The 22,526-nt window shown below is 47.6% G+C and overlaps 1 protein-coding gene across 3 annotated transcripts in view; it reads left to right on the top strand.

Annotated features, from left to right (window-relative positions):
• Positions 1–22,526, top strand: part of CAMK1 (calcium/calmodulin dependent protein kinase I) — a 41,761-nt gene that overhangs the window by 836 nt on the left and 18,399 nt on the right. The window contains exons 1-4 of one of the 3 annotated variants that reach the window (XM_083602204.1): positions 6,642–7,263; positions 9,309–9,378; positions 10,003–10,173; positions 19,031–19,162. In XM_083602204.1, coding sequence (XP_083458330.1) covers positions 10,088–10,173; positions 19,031–19,162 — 218 coding nt within the window. In that variant the 5' untranslated portion in view covers positions 6,642–7,263; positions 9,309–9,378; positions 10,003–10,087. Of the gene's footprint in view, positions 1–2,187; positions 2,231–6,641; positions 7,264–9,308; positions 9,379–10,002; positions 10,174–19,030; positions 19,163–22,526 lie in introns of those variants that run through there. The other 2 variants (XM_083602203.1, XM_083602202.1) reach the window with 2 other exon arrangements.

The following is a 22,526-nucleotide window of genomic DNA, read 5'->3' as shown; positions in this document are numbered from 1 at the left end:
GCACATACTTGCGCACTGTGCATGCCTTGGAGCAGGATGCCATGTCTGGAACCGCTGCGTAAAAAGTGGCACATGCCTTTCTTTGCCTCTCTGCAGCTGGGGAGGAGAGACACGTTGCCAAATATGCCTGCCTCTGCCCCGGCTCTTCGTCTGCACAATCTTAAAAAAAGATAAAAGATAAATGATGCATGTCTGAGTGAAGAAATGGGCATAGATCTTGCTCTTCCCTGTGCATTGATGTGCGCTTATCTCCAAGCAAATGTACATGTGTCGAGCCATGATGATGCTAAGCGTGTGGTTATCATTGTCACCTGCCTGCATCTGTCTGTGATGTTATGCAATTGTTTTGTAGGCATGAACCTGTCTCTATCAGTAGGTCTATTGTAGTTCTTCCATGTGAAGGTACAAGTGCATATGTGAAGCTACTCGTGTGGCTGTCTCTTTGCCTACTTGTTGAATGTATTTGTTTCTGTTGGTGCCTGTTTCCGTGTAGCGGTTGTCCTCATATGGGTGGATGTAGGATCTTTCCAAATTATTCTTTAACACTCTACCTTTGCAAAGCTCTTACCCATGCATACTGACATACATGCATACATAATATATATATATATCCTTTTAATACCTGTTGTGGAATGGTGTTGTGGAACAAGTGGGGGGGGCGACACTTCTTGTAAAAGGGAGAGCTGAGAAAGTGGGAATTTTTAAAATGAATATATAAAAAAAGACACATACTACCAATAATAAGGGAGGGAAGCCCATTTAGTCTCTTTGGGCAAGCCAGCCTTTTCCATCCAAGTATTGCTTCTTTTTTTACTCATTTCCTCAATATTCAAATCACACTACTTTGGGTGTTTGGTTGAAAACAGGATTCTTCCACTTTGTAGCATTATTATGGATAATCTGTTGTAATTGCACACTCATCATGGGCACTGATTGGACTGTGCTGATGTCGTGTTTTCTCCTTACACACACACACACAGAGACACGCTCCCCCACCATATACCATTTAAAAACTCCTCTCACCTTCCTTTTCTGGGGGGGGGGGAATAATAATTGCGTACCTGAGTTTTTTTTTAATACCAGCACAGATGATTCATCCAGCGAGATTAAAAAATAATAAGAACCAGGCAGATTTCCAGTTGCTCCATTCCACTCGGTGCTTCCATTCATGAGCAGCCTGTTCGCCACTGCAGCAGCCTCCCTTTCTGCTTCCTCCGGATACAGGCAAACAGCAGGATGGCACTTTTGCATTGTACCTCCCTGCAGTCACCCCTATCCACCATACTCCTACCCCTAAAGGGGAACATGCCGTCAGCAATTTCTGCTGCAAACAATTAGCACGAATGCTGCAATTGGTGGGGCAAATGGGGCACGTGAGGGGTGTGTGTGTGTTGGTCTAGAATATTGCATTATCACTGACTCTGTGTGTATCTGTGTAGATGACCCTATGCCTGTTTCTGTAGAGGGGTGTGCGCCTGTCTGTTTACATCCCTGCGATGATGGCATTTGCCTTGGGTAGCACTGAGTCTCTTCCTGCCTGCCTCATCTGCGTACGCAGTGCTCCATTTACCAGATACAAAGGTTTCGATGGAGAGTTTATTGACGTCTCTGGCCTTCCCCTGTGGCTTGGTCTGAAAATACAGGGGGGTCTGATGGGAAGCCCAAGACGTTGTTGAATTACAACTCCGTTTTCACCCCATTGTCCATGTTTACTGTGGCTCATGGAAGTGCAACATCATCTGCTGGGCCACAGGTTTCACATCCCTGGGATGGGGATGCAGTAGAGTAGCTACAAGGGAAGCTGAGTCTGTAGTTCCATATTAAAGTCCTTGCGTTCTTCAATCCCCTGCAACTCCAGTTTCTTTCTTTTTTTTAAATGTCAGGTAGTAGGGTCCCGCCTGAGACCTTACAGAGCGGCTGCCATTCAGAGAAGCCAGGTCCTTGTCTCTTAACCTTGTAGCAACTTGTAGGGTACGAATTGGCAGGCAGCAGCCGTGTTAGTCTGTTGGAGCAAAGCCAAACTCAGAGTCCTGTGACACCTTCAAGACTGGCACCTTTTCCATCAGATGTCGCTGCCCACCTGCCAGTTCTTCATATGCAAAGCTGTATTTAGTTGCCTGCAGTGCTGTTTTGCTAGAAAAAGAGGTGCCGGAACTCACCACGAACTCCTCTCTCGTTCTCTTATAGTGACAACCTCTCACCACCTGAGATGTGCCAGAATTGAGTTCCGGTGAGTTCTGGCTGGGGAAAAAAGAAGCCCTGGTTGTCTGGCTTGCCTTGTCTTTCTTACTTTACCTAATGTAAAGCCTGATGAAGCGGACTTTACTCCATGGTCGTTTATACCATAATAAAGCTTGTTAGTCTTTAAAGTGCTGCAATACTCTTGGTTAAAGGTAGCGGTTGGTCAACTGGCAGCCTGAGATCTCAGTTTGTCCCCTCCGGCCCCCTGCAGCAAGATCTCTGACCCAGTGGTGTCTCTTTGCATTCCCTGGGCATGTGTACTGTTTTCTCCTTAACCTCTTCCTCCCCAGAGTGATCAACAGCAAAATTGAAAAGCTCTCTCTCAAGCGCTCTCTCTCTCTCTCTCTCTCTCTCTCTCTCTCTCTCTCTCTCTCTCACACACACACACACACACAGGTTTGATCCAAAGAGTTGCAGGGTTCTCCCCTTCTTATGTACCTCCACTGCTCTCTGCTATGTGAAAGCCAAGAGACGTGCAAAACAGTTGTAATTTACTATCGCGCAGAAGGGGAGAACTCTCTTGCCCTTGCCTGTGCCTTGGCTTGGCAGGACCAGGTGATTTAATACATTACATATCCCCCACCCTATGAGAGCATCCTGGATTTGCCTGCATGCTATTCAGGCTGCCTTCAAGTTGTCTTTCTGTTTTTCAGGAGGGATTCAAGCTCATACCCAAAACGTAGATTTGTGCAATTAAAGCAAAGTAAACCACTCTTTTAGGGACGCGGGTGGCGCTGTGGGTTAAACCACAGAGTCTAGGACTTGCCGATCAGAAGGTCGGCGGTTCGAATCCCCATGACGGGGTGAGCTCCTGTTGCTCGGTCCCTCTCCTGCCAACTTAGCAGTTCGAAAGCATGTCAAAATGCAAGTAGATAAATAGGTACCGCTCCGGCGGGAAGGTAAACGGCGTTTCCGTGCACTGCTCTGGTTCGCCAGAAGCGGCTTAGTCATGCTGGCCACATGACCCGGAAGCTGTACGCCGGCTCCCTCGGCCAGTAAAGCGAGATGAGCGCCGCAGCCCCAAAGTCGGTCACGACTGGACCTAATGGTCAGGGGTCCCTTTACCTTTTAAACCACTCTGTCATCCTAGTACAACAAATCCATTTTCCCCAGACTTTTTGCACATGAACACAAGCACACGTTGGGAGAGACTGACACATTTCCACTGTGTAATGGGAGTGGAACCAGTATGTTGGTCCTTCAGCACTTGTTCAAGTCAACATGGGACCAATAATAATAATAATTAATAATTAATATGCTGACCACCGATGTAGGCTTCAACTCCAGGCAGTTTTGTGAAGAGGAATCTGCAATTATACAACACTGACTCACGAACACCAGACCCGGCCCTTCCGTGTTAAGCTCTGTAGGTGCTGCACTTGGCTTGCGGTTCAGAGTTGCATTTTGGCACTTAGCTATCTCGGCTGGATGATTCCGCACTTAGGTTGCCTGGGGCATAGTGCTGTTGTTTCTCCTGGTAGGAGGAAGTGTCATTCGATGGCATCATGTGTCAATTCATCTAAATGCAGGCTGATGTAAAATGGGCTGTTAATGTTGCCGTTTTTAACGAGAGCCTTGACGCAAATATTTCTGCCCAGGTGGGAGAAGCCTGGCTATATGATGAATAAAGAGATTAGGAACGACTCACTAAAATCACCCCTGACTATTGACCATGCTAGCTAGACCTGGTTGGGAGTTGCAGTCCAACAAGAACATGTGGGGAAAAGTCCCGCACCCCTGTTATTAGAGAGCAGAGTGTCCCTTTGGAGTTTGGACAGCATTGGTGTGGGTCTGGATCTGGCTGGGAAGCAGCTAGAATTGCTGGATCAGACCAATGTCCCATGTAGCTCAGCATTCTGTTGTCACAGTAGACAACTAGGTGCCCTTGTGAAGTCCCCAAGCAGGACAGGCGTGCAACAACATTCTCCCCATTTGTGAACCCCATCTTTGTTATTCAGAGGCATATTGCCTCCAACATGGCAGGTGGCACTGTGGTCTAAACCACAGAGCCTAGGGCTTTCCGATCAGAAGGTCGGCGGTTCAAATCCCTGCGACGGGGTGAGCTCCCGTTGCTCGGTCCCTGCTCCTGCCCACCTAGCAGTTCGAAAGCACGTCAAAGTGCAAGTAGATAAATAGGTACCACCCTGGCAGGAAGGTAAACGGCATTTCCGTGTGCTGCTCTGGTTCGCCAGAAGCGGCTTAGTCATGCTGGCCACATGACCTGGAAAAACTGTCTGCGGACAAACGCCGGTTACCTCGGCCTATAGAGCGAGATGAGAGTGCAACCCCAGAGTCGTCCACGACTGGACCCATCTCTGAGTGGTGTGAGATTCCCGGGGTTCCAGGCGTGCTTACTCAGGGTCAGAGGCACAGCGGCGACTGTGGTGTCTTTATGATATGATGCAACCTGATCCTGCAATGCAGGGCCTCCCAGCATTGACACTCCAAGAGAGTCTTGCTTCTCCCCTAGTGGTAGCCTTGGATTCAAAAAGACACCAGCTGTGGTTCTCTGCAGCTTGCTGACTTTTACAGAGTGCAACCTTTCCCCGCTAAGCCACCTCACAGGCAGTTCTGAAACTCTGCTTTTGAACTCTGCTTTGGCTTTCCGAATGGCTCGTTACCTTTACTTTGTTCTTCTTAATGGCTCGTCTCCCAGGCAATTTCCTGCCACAGGAAGCTGTCCTGGCTTATATTGCAATACTTGCTAAATCCAGTGTCTGGCACCCAGTTTTAACACTCTAAGCATTGATTAAATTCTAACATTTACTGAATCCAGGAATTTAGGGTGTCTAGCACTCAAAAACTCATAACAGTATATTTTGGAAAGTTGTTTGTCTGTGCATTTGCACACCTCTTAAGATATTGTGGCTACATTTGAACGTATTTCTTGTACACATCGGTTTCATGTAGATACCTATTTGAACCTTTGGAGGGCTTATATTAACCTATATGTTTAACTAAGGATGGCCGCACTTATGGCTATTGCATGCTTAATGTGAGCTGATGGTTTTTTGTTCATATATTATTTATTTTTCTTTCTCTCATTTATTCATTTATTTATTTATCTTCTGCTTTTCTCTCTCTCTCTCTCTCTCTGCCCCCCCACCCCATTTGTTAAATTTCAAATAACAAAGGGTATATTAATCAAATTTTCCACGGTGGTTCCTGAGATCAAGGAGCAGTTTTTTTGGTCTGGATTTGGATACAGTTGGATACCATTTTGTCCCAAGATGGCAGACTGAACCTTTCAAAAATTGCACTGCTTTTAACAATCAATTTCAAAACTGCACTGGTTTTGTTGTTGGTTTGTTTGTTAGAATTCCTTAGCACTTCCATCAACGAACATAATGGATGCAGCTCTATCAATGAACAGCTGACCTGATTGTGGGTAGTGTGGAAAGGCAGTGACTCCAATCCTTGAAGTTCGCAGGCAGTTATACCAGTTTCACCAACTACCAGGAGCATGTGGGCACATTTAAAACTAGTGCGCCAGCTCCGCCTGTTCCTGGAGATGTCTGCTCTGGCCATGGTGACAGTTACACCCTGTTTGGATTTATGACACAAGAGAGGGCCTTCTTGGCAACTGCTTTCCGATTGTGCAATGCCCTTCTATGACAGGATAGCCTGGCCCTCTCTCTCTGCTTTCCTTTTGCTGGCAGGAAAATACTCTCCCCGCCCCCTTGTTCTGACAGTCCTTTTGGCCACTAATTGTCTGTTGTGGCAGTGTCTTCAGTGTTATACTTTTATTTTTCTTAAGTTATAAGTGTTCTCAGTGCTTTTAAATAGAGTTACTTATTCAATTGCTTCCTAGTATTCATATTTCTTGTATATGTTCTTAGTTATATCTGTTTTCATTTATTTCGTGAGCTGTCTCGGGTCCTCTTGCCTCTTAACACCTGTGTTGTCCACCTGGAGCCAGACAACATATTAAAGAAAGACTCATGGTACAGACCCCCTGAAGTGGTACAGTGGAACCTCAGTTGTTGAAGGTAATCCGTTCCAGAAGACCGTTCAACTTCAGAAACGTTTGACAACTGAGGCGCAATGGGTGGTCAGAAAATTCAGCTGAGAAAATTGAGAAACATGCCTTGGAAGCCGTTCGATTTCCGAGGTGCGTTTGAAAACAGAAGCAATTACAGTGGTACCTCGGGTTGCAGATGCTTCAGGTTACAGACTCCACTAACCCAGAAATAGTACCTCAGGTTAAGAACTTTGCTTCAGGATGAGAACAGAAATTGCACAGCGGCAGTGGGAGGCCCCATTAGCTAAAGTGGTGTCTCAGGTTAAGAACAGTTTCAGGTTAAGAACAGACCTCCGGAACAAATTAAGTTCTTAACCCAAGGTACCACTGTACCTCCAGGTTTTTGGCGTTCGAAAACTGAAATGTTTGGCTTCTGAGATGCTTGAAAACCGAGGTTCCACTGTACCAGTTCAGAATTGCATGTTTTGAATGCTTCCCTGTGCTTTTAACAAACCTTTCTTCCCCCCTTGTGGAAAGATAACATAGCACAGCCTTCACCAACCTAGTGCCTTCCAGATAGATGTTTTGGACTACCACTCGCATCAACCCCAGCATTGTATGACAAGAGTGGCCCAAGAACAGGCCTGCTGGTGGCCCATCTATTCCAGTATCCTGTTCTCATAACCAGATGCCGCTGGGAAGCCAACAAGCAAGACCTGAGCACAAGAGACCCCTCCCCTCTTACTGTTTTCAGCAACTGATATTCAGAGACTCTGGCAATTGGAGAAGGATAAAGTAGCATCACCTTCCCTCTCGACCCCTAACATGCCAACTTTCCCAGGGAGGGAGAGAAGACCTAAACCGGGAAGAGAACAGGGGTACAAATCTTCTCTTAAAAAAGAAGAAGAAGGCGAACATCCTAACCCCATTTGACTGGGTGAATGCTACAGAAATAAGATTTGACTTCCTCCCCCCGATGTGCTTCTGCTACAGTGAGCAGAGCTGTTTTCACTTCAGAAAACAGAGCCAAGAGGAACTTCAGGTGGCCTCACATGACTCGGGTGAATGTGGCCTTCCTTTGGAGGAAGGGAACAGCATTACGTAATTCTCTTCTCAAAATGTTTGCGAACGGTAGATCGCATCCAGCGTTAAATCATACTTTGAGTAGGCGCTTGGGAATGAGTGTGTATGACTAATTTAGGTCCATTAATTTCAGTAGGTTTCCTCCGAGTACAACGTAGGCTGTATTATCCACTATATTTTTTAGAGCACATTCAAAGCACATTCTTTCCCCTCGAAGAATTATGGGTACTGTAGTTTGTTAATGGCAGCTCTGAATTGTAACCCTGTGAGGGGTAAATGACAGTGCCCAGAATTCTCTGAGGTAAAGACTGTACCTTAAATGTGCTTTTAAGGTATCCGTGTGTACACAGCCTCAGTTGGCTGCAACCCAGTAGATTTTATTGTGTTTTGACTGAAAACCTAGAGCTCCTCCAGGCAACATGTTTGTTGAGCATTAATCCTGATTTGCTTGTGCGAAGCAGACATTAGAAAATGCCCAGTCTTTATTGATCTGATTTGTTTGCAGGGAGCCATTTTCACCTTGAATTGCTTGTGCAATTTAATGTCTTTCCCATCACTTTCCTAACAGCAAAAAAGGCCAATCTTTAACAAGTGAGTTTATTGCGCCATAGTCATGGAACGTTTTAGTCCGTTTCAAGTGCGCAAACCCAAGTGCCTGCTATGCGATGGAAATCCCTCCTTGAAAAGACTGATATTCTGGAGGCAGCCCTTGTCTTCAGCATCAGGCATAAGGAGCAGAAGTAAACCAGAGGCCTTGTCCACACTTCCTCCTCCGCTCCCACCGCTTTCCCTCAGAGAAAGCTGCTCTTTAGCACTCAGTCGGAGCAAATGGCAATTCGGGTTTTCTCCGGATTGACGTTTGCTCCGATTTAGCACTACATATGGGTTTTCCGTGGGAAAGGAGCGGGCGGAAGTGGAAAACCGCTCAGGGCACAGGGCAAGTGGGAATGTGGATGAGCCCAGAGTAAATCTTTCAAGGGAAATGGACACCCTCCCGCTTAGCCTTTCCGGAAACCTCCAAATGCTGCTCATTTTAAAGTTCATTTGAGCATGGTAGCTCACGTGGCAGCATGAAGGCTAGGCTGTAAGTCAGCCTTTGCCAACTTAGAAGTTGGCTGAGGAGAAGAAGTTGCCGTCCAAAACATATCTAGAGGGCATGAGGTTGGAGAAGGCTGCTTTGAGGGGTGTGTGGGTGTGGGTGTGTGTTGCGCATGAGTGTGCAAAAGTAGGGGCAAGCCTGGCCCTTTGCGAGATGGAGGTTGAGGCAGAGGAAGGAGCTGTGTTTTCGGTGTTGCAGGAGCTACAGCTGTTGTCATGGCGACAGCTGCAGTGTTACCAAACAGGCTTAAAAGCCTGAGCAATATGCTGAAGGGCACAAAAGTGAAGAGGAATTGGGAAGAGGGAGGGCAAGATGAGCTGAAGCAAAAGAAGCCCTTGTGTCTAGCCACTGTACCCCACCCCACCCCACTGCCCCCTCCTTGAAAGACTTGGTGCCGCTCTCAAGATGTTGTGAGATTATCAACTCCCATCAGCCCTAGAGCCAGCAAGGCCCATCGTCAGTGATGATGAGAACTGGAGTCTAGAGACATCCAGAGGGAGGGCACTACGTTGCAGACCCTTGGGCTAAGCCTTGGGGGGGACGACTCTATAATCTGAATTCTGAGGTCCCTCCGTAAATCAGCTAATTTTAAACTGAGCTGCTTCATCAAAGATGATATATCAGCCTTCCTGGACATTGGTGACCTGCAGATATTTTAGACTGCATCAGTCCTGAGCACCAGCAGTGGTTCCTGGGGCTGACGGAAAATGGTAGGCTGAAACATCTGGCTGGGGAAGGCTGTGGCACATCTGGGGTTCCGGATCCCAGCTTTATTGATGCAGAGCAGCTGAACAGTGTGAGAGCCTTCTGCTGGAAGGCGGCAGGTGAACTCTCTTCCTTCATATGCATGGGATGAGCAGAACCAAACTGAATATTTAACACTCCTGCAACACTCAGGTTGGCCCCTGTTTGCTCTCCTCCTAGGCAGTGCTTAGCTCCAGGAAGATTCAATAAACACACAAGACGTAACCGGCTGTGTTCTTAGATAAATAAGGTATACTATTCATGTATCAAATCATACATTTCAATGGAAGTAACTCATAAAGTTCAACAAACGACCAAAGCAGAAGACCCAGTGGATCAGATCATTCTCTAGTCAGTTCATGCATAAGGTTTATCCGTGTAATACAGCGGAAACTCGGGTTACATACGCTTCAGGTTACATATGCTTCAGGTTACAGACTCCGCTAACCCAGAAATAGTACCTCGGGTTAAGAACTTTGCTTCAGGATGAGAACAGAAATCATGCTCCGGCGGCGCGGCTGCAGCAGGAGGCCCCATTAGCTAAAGTGGTGCTTCAGGTTAAGAACAGTTTCAGGTTAAGAACGGACCTCCGGAATGAATTAGGTACTTAACCTGAGGTACCACTGTAGTGTCTATTCCACCTGTCTGTTCATAAGGTCCAAACAATCCACATGAAAGGTTGTAGCAGTTCCACAGAATCCTTTCGCAGAGTCTAAGACAAGGATTTCCGGAATATTGGCCTTGTTTCGCCATCCTGGGCTTCATCAGTAGCTCATATGTGATATTACAGGACAGTGGATCTTATGGCATAGTAGTAGCTACTACTACTTTGTGGTCCTGTTCTAATGCCGATATCCCTGTTCTTCATCTCTAGGCCCTGAGTTTGCTCCACCTGCCTGCCCCTCTGCTCTGGGACAGCTGGGCATAGGGCAGCCCAGGGGTTCAGCCCGATAAGAGCCATGCCCTTGGAAGAGGAGGAGCCCAGTTGGAAGAAACGAGCGGAAGATATCCGGGAGATCTATGAATTCCGGGAGGTGCTGGGCACGTGAGTCGTTGTTCGTTTGTTTATTGCATTTAAAGGCAAAGGGACCCCTGGTCCAGTCGTGACCGACTCTGGGGTTGCGGCGCTCATCTCGCTTTATTGGCCGAGGGAGCCGGCGTACAACTTCCGGGTCATGTCCAGTATGACTAAGCCGCTTCTGGCGAACCAGAGCAGCGCACGGAAATGTCATTTACCTTCCCGCCGGAGCGGTACCCATTTATTGACGTGCTTTCAAACTGCTAGGTGGGCAGGAGCAGGGACCAAGCAAGGGGAGCTCACCCCGTCACGGGGATTCGAACCGCCGACCTTCTGATCATCAAGTCCTAGGCTCTGTGGTTTAACCCACAGCACCACCCACGTCCCTTATTGCATTTACATCCCACCTTTTTCTCCAAGGATCTTAAACTGGTGCTTGTGGTTCTCTCCCCCCCCCCCCATTTAATCCCCGCAACAACCCTGTGAGGTAGGTTAGGTTGATAGGCAGTGGCTGTCCCAAGGTCACCATCTTCAGCAATGAGTGGGGATTTGATCCTTGGTCTCCCAGGTCCTAGTCTGGCACCCTAACCACTACACCACACAGCCATGTGGTTATTAGGGATATCTGGGTGAGGGCTGCTCCTCTAAGGCAGGGGATTTACAGTACTTTATTTTCATGGAAACCTCAAGGCCCACCAACATGAGCCAGGTTCAAAATAGCAGCTTGTTTTTCTTCATTTTAGCTTTCTTCATTTTCGGGAAGAGGGTGCCTTTGTTGTTTTTCTGTTATTAAACAATTGGAAGGACCCTTGTGCACCTTCTGCAAATCTCCTAGCAGTAGATGCTGCCAGCTGATGTTCTAAGAGCTTGTTTTCTATCATCAAGATTCCAAGGCTGTTAGCCTAAGCTAATTGACCTTGTCTACATGAAACAGGAATTAAAAAATGCTTCAGAGCCACATTGGTTGCCATGGTTTACTGTGGTGGGAGTGAGTTTACCCTCCCCTGGGGCCTCGTGCTTCTCCTCTGAAACAGCTGCAAGAAGGGGCTTGGAATATTTTGCGTCTGCTTTTTTAATTTTATTAACCACATCTTGTGCTTAACCTTAACTATGGTTTGTTTGAAACCAGCCAACTTCAACTAATAGCTTATGTGAAGCTGTCTCGTTTCACCAAGCCATCGTTAAGATTAGCCACAGTTTAGGGTTCGAGCATAACAGTGATTGCGGTTAATTGAAATTAGAGGCCTCCATTCGTCTTCTCTTGGCTATGCTGGATGAGGAAGAGAGCACATGAAGAGAACAGGGAGTGTTAGGCTCGTTCTTGTCGAGATAAACCATGGCTTAGAATGATATCTAAACACAACCACTTCCTTATATTTTGTGCTACACCCATCAGAGATAATAACCCTAGTATTGTTTATCTGATCAGTTTTTGAAAAATGTGTTAGGAGTCCATGAGGCTGCTGCTGCTTATTGATTTCTGCCTTGTGTTCCACTTGAGCAGGGGAAGCTGGCTGATAGCTCACTTCCTGTTTGGCGACTTCCTGCCATGAGAACAGGATACCACACCAGCAGGGGCTCCTCTTCGGTTCTTAACTTCTCATGCCCCAGTAGGAGACTGTCTAAAATGTAGGAGCCAGGTGTAGGGTGAGATGCAGGGTCCAGGCTCCATTAGTGGCAAGCGTCTTCTCCCCTGCCCCATCCTAAACTGCTGGGCACACTCCACCTTGAATTTGTACCAAGGCTGGGCCAACAGGTGGCGAATGCGCTTTGGAAACCTGTGGCCTCAAATATTAGCACAGGGCTCCGTCAATATTGACAGGAGACCTGGGCTGCAGCTGAAGTATGTGGCCAGTCAATAGTACCCTATTTTTTATTTTTTGAAAGGAGGAGGTTTTACCTCAGGTAGCACATGCTCACAGGTGCTACCTTAAGGTTTTCAAGGTTCAGGTCTGGCAAGTGGCGAGGGCTCTCTGTTATCTAGGTAGCTATTTTCAGCCTCTCCTTTCTCCAGTACCATTGGATGCAAAGCAACTCAGCTATCTGTGCGGGTCTTCATGAGCAACAGCAGAAGAAATGAATGAACTTTTCTGTTGGGCGAGAAACAAAGCGAAAGCCTTTCTCTCTCCTCACCCTGTCCCCCACTTCCTTATATGTGTCCATATTTTCTTTCAACATGGTTGTGATATAAGGCAAGGATAGAAAGACTTCGTGCTTAAGAAATCTAATTGGGTGTGGGTGTGTTTTATTTATTTAATAGCCTTTTTAAATTGCTTTACATTATATATTACATTATATATGTCTATCTATCTCTATCTCTATCTCTCGATATATCTATATCTATATCTGGATAGATAGATAGATAGATGGCGTGTGCTGTGTATGCAATTGTTGTTGTCGTTTAGTCGTGTCCAACTCTTCGTGACCCTATGGACCAGAGCACGCCAGGCACTCCTGTCTTCCACTGCCTCCCGCAGTTTGGTCAAACTCATGCTGGTAGCTTCAAGAACACTATCCAACCATCTCGTCCTCTGTCATCCCCTTCTCCTTGTGCCCTCAATCTTTCCCAACATCAGGGTCTTTTCCACGGAGTCTTCTCTCCTCATGAGGTGGCCAAAGTATTGGAGCCTCAGCTTCACGATCTGTCCTTCCAGTGAACACTCAGGGCTGATTTCCTTCAGAATGGAAAGGTTTGATCTTCTTGCAGTCCATGGGACTCTCAAGAGTCTCCTCTAGCACCATAATTCAAAAGCATCAATTCTTCGGCAATCAGCCTTCTTTATGGTCCATACATCACTATCCAATCTTATGGGTCGGGGGAAACCCAGGGCAAGGAGGTAAGCCCTTTTATAATATGTTCAAGGCAACTGGTGGTGGTGGTTCATGTAGGGCAGAGGGAAGAACTTCAAGATCTACAAACCAGGGGCGGATGCAAAATGAAGGCACAGGGCATCTTCTAATCAAGATTTAAGGTGCCACAGAGCACACGCTTGGTTCAGGAATTTGCTGTCAGGATCAGAACTGAGATCACGGAGTAGCTCAGTTCGTTAGAGCGTGGTGTTGATAACACCAAGGTCGCAGGTTTGGTCCCTGTATGGGACAGCTGCATATTTCTGCACTGCAGGGAGTTGGACTAGGTGAGACTCAGGGTCCCTTCCAGCTCTACAATTATATGATTCTATAACAACAACAACAACTTATTATTTGTACCCCACCTATCTGGCTGGGCTTCCCCAGCCACTCTGGTGGCTTCCAACAAAGATTAACATGCCTTCAGATGTCTTCTAAATGTAAGGTAGTTGTTTATCTCTTTGACATCTGATGGGAGAGCGTTCCACAAGGCGGGCGCCACTACCAAGAAGGCCCTCTGCCTGGTTCCCTGTAGCTTTGCTTCTCGCAATGAGGGAACCGCCAGAAGGCCCTCGGCGCTGGACCTCAGTGTCCGGGCAGAACGATGGGGGTGGAGACGCTCCTTCAGGTATACTGGGCCGAGGCCGTTTAGGGCTTTAAAGGTCAACACCAACACTTTGAATTGTGCTTGGAAACGTACTGGGAGCCAATGAAGGTCTTTGAAGACCGGTGTTATGTGGTCTTGGTGGCCGCCCCCAGTCACCAGTCTAGCTGCCGCATTCTGGATTAGTTGTAGTTTCTGGGTCACCTTCAAAGGTAGCCCCACATAGAGTGCATTGCAGTAGTCCAAGCGAGAGATAACTAGAGCATGCACCACTCTGGCAAGACAGTCTGCAGGCAGATCTCAGCCCTTTCTCCCTCTCTCTCTCCACAACCTCCCCGTTTCATAAAGGGCAATGAACCTTAGCCCTGTGGTCAAGGACTGTGTTTGACACCTCAGGTGAAGCTGCCTGGCAGCAAAGGAGCTCAGACTGGCTGGCTTGCAAAGTAAAAGGAGGCCAGCACCCGAGACTGGCTAAGACACCTAAGCGGGATTAATGTGTTAATTACAGAAAGGATTAGAAGGTGAGAGCTCTCGCAGTGGTCACCATCGTCCAATCTCTGGAGGAAAACTTCTCTGGTTCCTCACAATCCATGTGGGGTTCTTCTCCTGCAGGCCTCCGTGTGACAAGTCATACCACCCTCCCTAAGTTACCTGTTTAGATTACTGCTGCCGCAGACGGGCACCGTGTTTTATCTTGCGTCCATTTTAGGGCCAGGTGTCTTTAAGAGGAGGCTCAGTCTGGTCACTTGTGTTTTGAAGGAAAAGTAGCCATGCAGGGACCCGAAGCAGAATGTGCTCTGGGTCCAGATGGGGTTCCCACTCCAGTTCCCCATCAAACCTCTCCTTAAGAGGCCATCTTAAACATCCTTTTAAAAAAGTGTGGTTTGGCCCTTATATTTAGGCCCTTATGTTTAGGGAAGTTTTTAATATTTAATGCTGTGTTGTTTTTAACACTTGATTGGAAGCCGCCCAGAGTGGCTGGGGAAACTCAGCCAGATGGGCGGGGTATAAATAATAAATTATTATTATTATTATATTATTATTATTATTTTATATGGAATTGGCACAGACTGCCCTTTCTGCTCTGTCAGCCCAGTCAATAGAGCACGAGACTCTTAATCTCAGAGTTGTGGGTTCTTGGACAAAATATTCCTGCATTGCAGGGGGTAGTAATAATAATAATAATTAATAATAATAATAATAATAATAATAATAATAATAATAATTTATTTTTGTACCCCTCCCATCTGGCTGGGTTTCCTCAGCCACTCTGGGCGGCTTCAAACAAAGATTAAAAAAAACATTAAAATGTCACACATTAAAAACTTCCCTGAACAGGGCTGCCTTCAGATGTCTTCTAAATGTCAGGTGGTTGTTTATCTCTTTGACATCTGATGGGAGGGCGTTCCACAGGGCGGGCGCCACTACCAAGAAGGCCCTGTGCCTGGTTGCCTGTAGCTTTGCTTCTTGCAGTGAGGGAACCGCCAGAAGGCCCTCGGCGTTGGATCTCAGTGTGCGGGCAGAACGATGGGGGTGGAGATGCTCCTTCAGGTATGCTGGGCCGAGGCCATTTAGGTTAGAGTAGATGACTCTTGTGGTCCCTTCTAACTGTACAAGTCTGTGATTCTGCCTCGTGCATTTCAAGGCCGTTTGACTCTAATGTATCACCTACCACCCCCTCTGTATACACATACATAAACACAGAGGAACCTCCTTCATACAAAGTCTAGACCATCTAGCACCATATTGGCAGCACTGACTGGCAGCAGCTCTTCAGGGTTTCAGGCAGGGGTCTCTCCCAGCCCTTACCTAGAGACACTAGGGGCTGATCTCAGGAAATGTTGCATGCAATGCATCACATGCTCTACCCCTGATCTGCACTCCTAAGCACCCACACTTGCCAGCTGAGGTCAGCCCTTCCCACCACATCTGATGGTGGGATTTAGTCCAGGAAAGCTTCTACCATCCTAAACTTGCTAATTTTTCAGGTGCCACAAACCTCCTGAGTTGCTTTTGCTGCAATGGGCGCTAGCACAACAAATGCTTCAGGGTCACAACCTCCTTTTAGGTAAAGGTAAAGGTAAAGGGACCCCTGACCATTAGGTCCAGTCGTGACCGACTCTGGGGTTGCGGCGCTCATCTCGCTTTATTGGCCGAGGGATCCGGCATACAGCTTCCGGGTCATGTGGCCAGCATGACTAAGCCGCTTCTGGCGAACCAGAGCAGCGCACGGAAACGCCGTTTACCTTCCGGCCGGAGCAGTACCTATTTATCTACTTGCACTGGTGTGCTTTCGAACTGCTAGGTTGGCAGGAGTAGGGACCGAGCAATGGGAGCTCACCCTGTCGCGGGGATTTGAACCGCCGACCTTCTGATCGGCAAATCCTAGGCTCTGTGGTTTAACCCACAGCGCCACCCGTGTCCTTTTATGTACTTATCCCTAAATCAGATTAGTCAGCTCCTGAATATATTTTAGCAACCCTTTTTGGGGTGTGTGTGTGTGCAGGGGGTACTCTCAGCCAGGATGATTTAAAAAGTGGTAAAATGCATGCTTAGGAAGGAACGATAATGCCAAATTATGGCAAGCAAAACAGCGGCATCAGATTTTTGTTATGTTTGTTAAATTAGCCAAGCTGCGGGGGGCGGGGGGGGAAGGGTGTTGACTTATGCTAGTAGAGTCAGGAGGAAGTGGGAGTAGCCAGATTGGACAGCAGGTTTTGCAAGCCATCATATGAAGTGGCGTAACTTTGTTTTTCATGAGAATATAGGAAGGGACTGGTCTAGCATCCCGTTTCCCACAGTGGCCGGTCAGAGGTGCCTGGGAAACTCACAAGCATACTGTGAGGGCAATAGCCTGCTCTTGAAGATGCTCCTCTAGCAACTCAAGGAAGGGCCATAGTTCAGGGAGTGGGGCATCTGCTTGTATGCAGAAGGCCCCAGTTTTTTTAAATATATATATATATACATTTTTATTAGTTTTTTTAACATATCATTTCCAACAGTCATACAACATAACGTCTTATCTTATACAATGTTTTGGACTTCCGTCAACACCTCTGATGGTTTTTCATTCTTTATTCTGCATTTCTTAATTTCTCTATTACTCTTTATTATCATTAACTAATCATTCTCCTCATAGTCTTTCTTGCAATATTTCAAATAGTCCTCCTTACAAATCTTCTTGCAGCCCTACTACCGTAATCTGTTCATTACTATTACTTTTCAACTAGTTTGTATATTTACTCCAGTCGTCTAAGAATCTCTGGTCCCGCAGGTTTTGAATCCTTCCTGTTAATTTATCTAATTCTGCATAGTCCACAGAAGGTCCCAAATTCAACCCCTGGCCAATCCAGGTAGGGCTGTGAGAGACTTTTGTTTGAAGCGGTAGGGAGCTGCTGCCAGTCTTTGTGTTGAGTTGGATGGGCAAATATGTACGTAACTGGTATCCAGATCCTCCTCTGATTGTGTGGCGGTATTGGGTACCTATCATGTGTACCCACCAATAGCCTTATCCTCCTACGAATTTTCCTGGACCATAAAAAGCAGCTGGCAGGTGGAGATTCTCTGGCGGGGCAACAGGGCTCACTGGCATATGCCAAGTGGCATATGGTGCCATGGAGGGGACGGGGGCTGCAGGTTGTGAGCTCTGTCTGTCCTCGCAGCAGCGGATTCCTCAGAACCTATCTCTCCTTGGCTCGAGCCCAGAGTGCCTCTTTGTACAGATAACAAACCCTTTCCTTCCTGGCCAGAGACGGAGCCCATTCGGCTTTGAAACTGTGCTATTTCCCTGCCCTCTTCTATCCCCTGCCCTAGATGGGGCTGAAAAGCCAAAGGGCTCTAATCGCAAGAACCGGCGATAAGCAGGGAGGGGAATATAGATAGTGCCCTTTGTTTGCCAACTTGCGTTCTTATTCTGAAGGTGGCACAGCCAAGGCCAGCCAAGAAACGAGTATGATGTGTGTGTGTGTTCATACACACCTGTGCAGTGGGACACCACCACAGAGATACAGGTTTTAGAAGCCCTCTGCCCAGGTAGAAGGGGCCCTGCCTCTTGTCTCCAGATCCTGTATCACTCCTTACCAGGAATCTGTGGCAATTCCTCGTATTATAGCCCAATCCCCACCCTCCTGCTGCTGCCCAGATTTCACTGAACTACGACTCCCATCATCTGCAAGCAGCATGGACAGCGTCCAGGGTGCCAAGCTATGAATCCCTTTCCCTTTCTAATCCATCTGTAGATCCTGGAGGACTTGGCTAGATTTGCTGTTACACGGATGCAACCTGCATGGTTCTGCTTTTAAACTCACCCCCTCCCTTGCTGGAACACAGTGTGCCCAGTCACTGTCTTCTTCCTACCTGGCGCATTCTCCCAAATTCTTTACCCAGCGCTTCCTCCTCTCACCCCTTTCTTCCTGGCACATTCTCTCCTGCCAGCCCGGTACCATCTCTCACATGCTCTCCTATAAATAGCTGAAATTCTGCAGGTTGCTGTGGTGACAGCGGCTGGGTGAGAGATCCAGCTGGGTGTGATGGGGAGGGCCTGGTGCTCGCAGGATGTCAGGTCAGAAGATGACAGGGGCCTTGCCTGCACACACCCACGCCCCCTCTGTGTTTATGGGTTGGCTTCACCCCATAGCTTTCGCTGTTTGGAGCTCCATCCATGCCGTATTCCTGTGCACGACGTTGAAGTTGCTTACAAGTTCCTGATTTTGCACGTGGCTTTAAAACACAGCTCGGTCAGAAAACGTAAGGAACTAGATGCCCCTGAAATCCGAAATAAGCTTGGGTCTGCTGCATCATGACAGGGGGATGACTCTTCAAGATCCGCAGTCGTTTCCCCCAGCCAAAACACTTGACTTTATTATTTTTATTTATAAAATTTGTATACTATGGTTGCGAACGGGATCCGTTCCAGAGGCCCGTTTGCAACATGAAAAGAGCGCAACCTGCAGCAGCACATCTGCGCATGCGCGGGTTGCGATTCGCTGCTTCTGCGCATGCGCGTGACGCCATTTTTGCGCTTCTGCGCATGCGTGAGTGGCTAAACCCGGAAGTAGCCCTTTCTGGTACTTCCGGGTCACCGCGGGACGTAACCTGAAAGAACATAACATGAAGTGGACGTAACATGAGGTATGACTGTACGCTTCATCCAAAGATCTCTGGGCGGTACACAGCATAAATGTGTGCTGATCCCGGATAAAAACGATAAATAAGAAAGTGGGCATGTGTACCCCAATAATCACCTTTGGGCCACCCCTGTTGATAGACACCTGTACCTACTGGAGAGTGTCTTCTATGAAATGGCCTTGAAACCCCCAGGCCCTCTGAACTAGGGGACCTGCATACCTGGCTAAGAATGGTACACACCTGCCGGGCTGAGCTGGCCTGCTTCACCGTCTCATTTCCCTCCCCTTCCCTTCTGTTTTCCAGAGGTGCCTTCTCCGAGGTGGTCCTGGCCGAAGAGAAGTCGACTCAGAAGCTGGTAGCCATCAAGTGCATCGCAAAGAAGGTGTTGGAAGGGAAGGAGAGCAGCATCGAGAATGAGATAGCTGTGCTACACAAGTGAGTGGCGCTCCCTCTCGTCCCCCACCCCTCCCTTTGAGAACAGCCACTGCTGGGTCAAACCAAAAGTCCTCCACTCTGGTCCAGTGACCCCGTCCAACGATCCCTGGAAAGCGGAGCAAGGTGGAAGCAGCCATCCCATCCCTGCTTACCCCCACATCCCCAGGGCACGCATGTGTGGCGTTGAGAACAAAGCAGTGGCGCTTGCAATAAGCTACCTGAACCAGTGGGCTGGGCTGATAGAAAGGCAACCTGTTCTTCCTTCTTCTTCCTTCTTGTTCTTTTAGTAGCTACATGTTGGTAGACTACATGACTTCCTCGCAGGCTCTGCTTTTTGCCTGCTCCTTCTGCAAGTGTCAATACCAGTATGAGCTAGCAAGGGCTTATTAATTAGTGGGTGGACATAGCAGACGACAGAGATTTCTCCAAGTAGTTCTTTATAAGTACAGTGGTACCTCGGGTTACATACGCTTCAGGTTACATACTCTTCAGGTTACAGACTCTGCTAACCCAGAAATAGTGCTTCACAGTGGCGTAGCGTGGGTTGTCACCACCCGGGGCAAGGCAAGTAATTTGCACCCCCTAACCCATGGATTTGCGCCCCCTAACCCGTGGATTTGCACCCCCTAACCCTAACCCCCAGATGTTGCGCCCGTTGCGGCCGGCCCCCCCTGCACCCCCACGCTACGCCACTGGTGCTTCAGGTTAAGAACTTTGCTTCAGGATGAGAACAGAAATTGTGCTCCGGCGGTGCAGCGGCAGCAGGAGGCCCCATTAGCTAAAGTGGTGCTTCAGGTTAAGAACAGTTTCAGGTTAAGAACGGACCTCCGGAACAAATTAAGTACTTAACCCGAGGTACCACTGTAAGCTGGAACTGAACTGAACAGCAAACAGCTCAGCCGGCCTGCTTTTATAGGCAGCCGGCTGTCAACATTGTAACAACAACAACCCAGGGTTTCCTGCCTAAATTAACTGACGTGGACTTGAGTGAAAACTATATACACAATACCCCTGGTGGCCAGGGTGAGAACTTCAATACATAACAGGGTTGGTGTTACCTTCTTGTTTGCAGCTCGGCCACGTGTAAAACCTATGCTTAGAATGGCTTTGTTCTGGATGTCATGCACAGCCATGCACATTTGCTTTGCTCTTGCAAAATGTATATACAGTGGTACCTGAGTTTTTGAACGTAATCCATTCTGGAAGACAGTTCGAGTTCTGAAACGTCTGAAAACTCAATACGAAAGTCTCAATTCGGAAAACTCAGTACAGAAAGCCACGTGGCATGTTCGACTTCCGAGGCTTGTTTGAAAACCGAAGCATTTCCTTCCGGCGTTTACGGCATTCGAAAAGCGAAACGTTCGTCAGGGGAGAGATTTGAAAACCAAGCTACCACTGTATGTTCTGCAAAAGCAATGAATGTTGGTATTGGGCTTGGAATTCAGGATCCCAAATGTTTCCATTAAAAAAAAAGTAAGCAAGTTTCCAGCTGTTCTGGCTGCATAGGTAGGGTTGAAAAGGTATAGTTGCTGCCTGCTGAAAATAAAGAAGCCCAGTGAGATTGTGAGCCAAGTTTGTTGGCAAAAAATAAGGTGAGTGCTCATCTGAATGTGACCTCAATGGGAGTAGTTAATGCTGCGTGCCTTGGTTCGTGTGAGTTCAGCTGCAGAGAGGTCTGCGCATGAGTGCGCCCTAAGTGCAGGAAATCTCTCCCCTCATACATCTGGCCTGCCAGCCTGATCACGTGTCAACAGCTCTTTGCATCATCTCCATGGGCGCATAATTTCCTACAACTGATATCTGTGCCTGGGATATCAGCCTTTCTGAAAATAGTGCTGGTTGGCACTGAACAGTGTCTCCTTGTGCCCAGAGCATGCCACGTTTTCGTTCCTGTGACTCTCTCATGTCCAGCGAGGGCAACTAATCTATGACCTCTGTCACGAGCATTGGAGAGGGAAATTCTGGAGAAGTGGCTGCCACATCTGGAGTCTCCATTACAGAGCTGGAACCTGCACTTCCTATCCTCTGCGTACAGGGGTGGAGAACCAAGTACAGTGCTACCTCTGGTTAAGAACTTAATTTGTTCTGGAGGTCCGTTCTTAACCTGAAACTGTTCTTAACCTGAGGTACCACTTTAGCTAATGGGGCCTCCCGCTGCTGCCACGCCACTGGAGCACAATTTCTGTTCTCATCCCGAGGTACTATTTCTGTTCTTAACCCGAGGTACTATTTCTGGGTTAGCGGAGTCTGTAACCTGAAGCGTCTGTAACCTGAAGCATCTGTAACCCAAGGTACCATTGTACCCTCCACACGTAGCTGAACTCTGACGCCCATCACCCTTGACCATTTGCCATGCTGGCTGGAGTTGATGGGCATATAATGCAGGGCACGATGCTCGTGGGACCCCCCAGCTACCTGCCATTCTATTATTATATTATACATATACATGAGCACATACAAATTATATGCAAATTTGCGCCTTAGCAACAACCCTGGGCCACAGGGTTTCTGGGTCCAAAGCTATGAGTTCTGGGGTGTCAGGTCCAACAAAACGAAGGCAGGTTTTCCCAACCAGCCCAACATCAATGACCATAATGTGGACCATTGAAACTCGGAAGTGGGACGCTCACTCAAAGGAAGTACAGTGGTACCTCGGGTTACATACGCTTCAGGTTACAGACTCCGCTAACCCAGAAATAGTACGTCGGGTTAAGAACGTTGCTTCAGGATGAGAACAGAAATCGTGCTCCGGTGGCGCGGCGGCAGCAGGAGGCCCCATTAGCTAAAGTGGTGCTTCAGGTTAAGAACAGTTTCAGGTTAAGAACGGACCTCCGGAACGAATTAAGTACTTAACCTGAGGTACCACTGTATTTTTCAGGAACTAGTGAGTGATTTCTCAAGGAACCCGTTTCAATAGTGACTATTCTGCTTAAGGCAGAAGGATAGGGAAGAGGTGAGGTTAAAGGAAAGAGCTTCTGTACACATAAAAAGTGACCGTCTGTCTCCTACTAATGAAAATCAGCTCTAGAATATTGCTTCCAGAGTTAGCCTGGAATTGCTACCCTTTGTTCATTCGCTTTTTACGGAGGATCCAGATGACATCATTCCCCAATTATTGCAGTCCCATGGCTTTCTTTCTTTTTTTCAGAGCTGTTTTGTTTTTAAATACTAGCGCAAATATAGTGTATATATAGAGCAAAACCCCCAGCAACAGCCTGTCCAGTGCTGTTGAGCCTTTTTGGGGTGACTTTAATTGAAAGCTTTCTGCTGATCACTTCTGCTACTACGTTCGCTACTTCCTCTTGAGCACGGCAGTGGGATCACTGATGACTTTCCCTTGTCCTTTAAAGGTAAAGGTAAAGGG

The sequence above is a fragment of the Podarcis filfolensis genome (assembly GCF_964270895.1).
Source record: "Podarcis filfolensis genome assembly, chromosome: 2".
Taxonomy (NCBI): domain Eukaryota; kingdom Metazoa; phylum Chordata; class Lepidosauria; order Squamata; family Lacertidae; genus Podarcis; species Podarcis filfolensis.
This window is presented reverse-complemented; position numbering and strand designations above follow the sequence as displayed.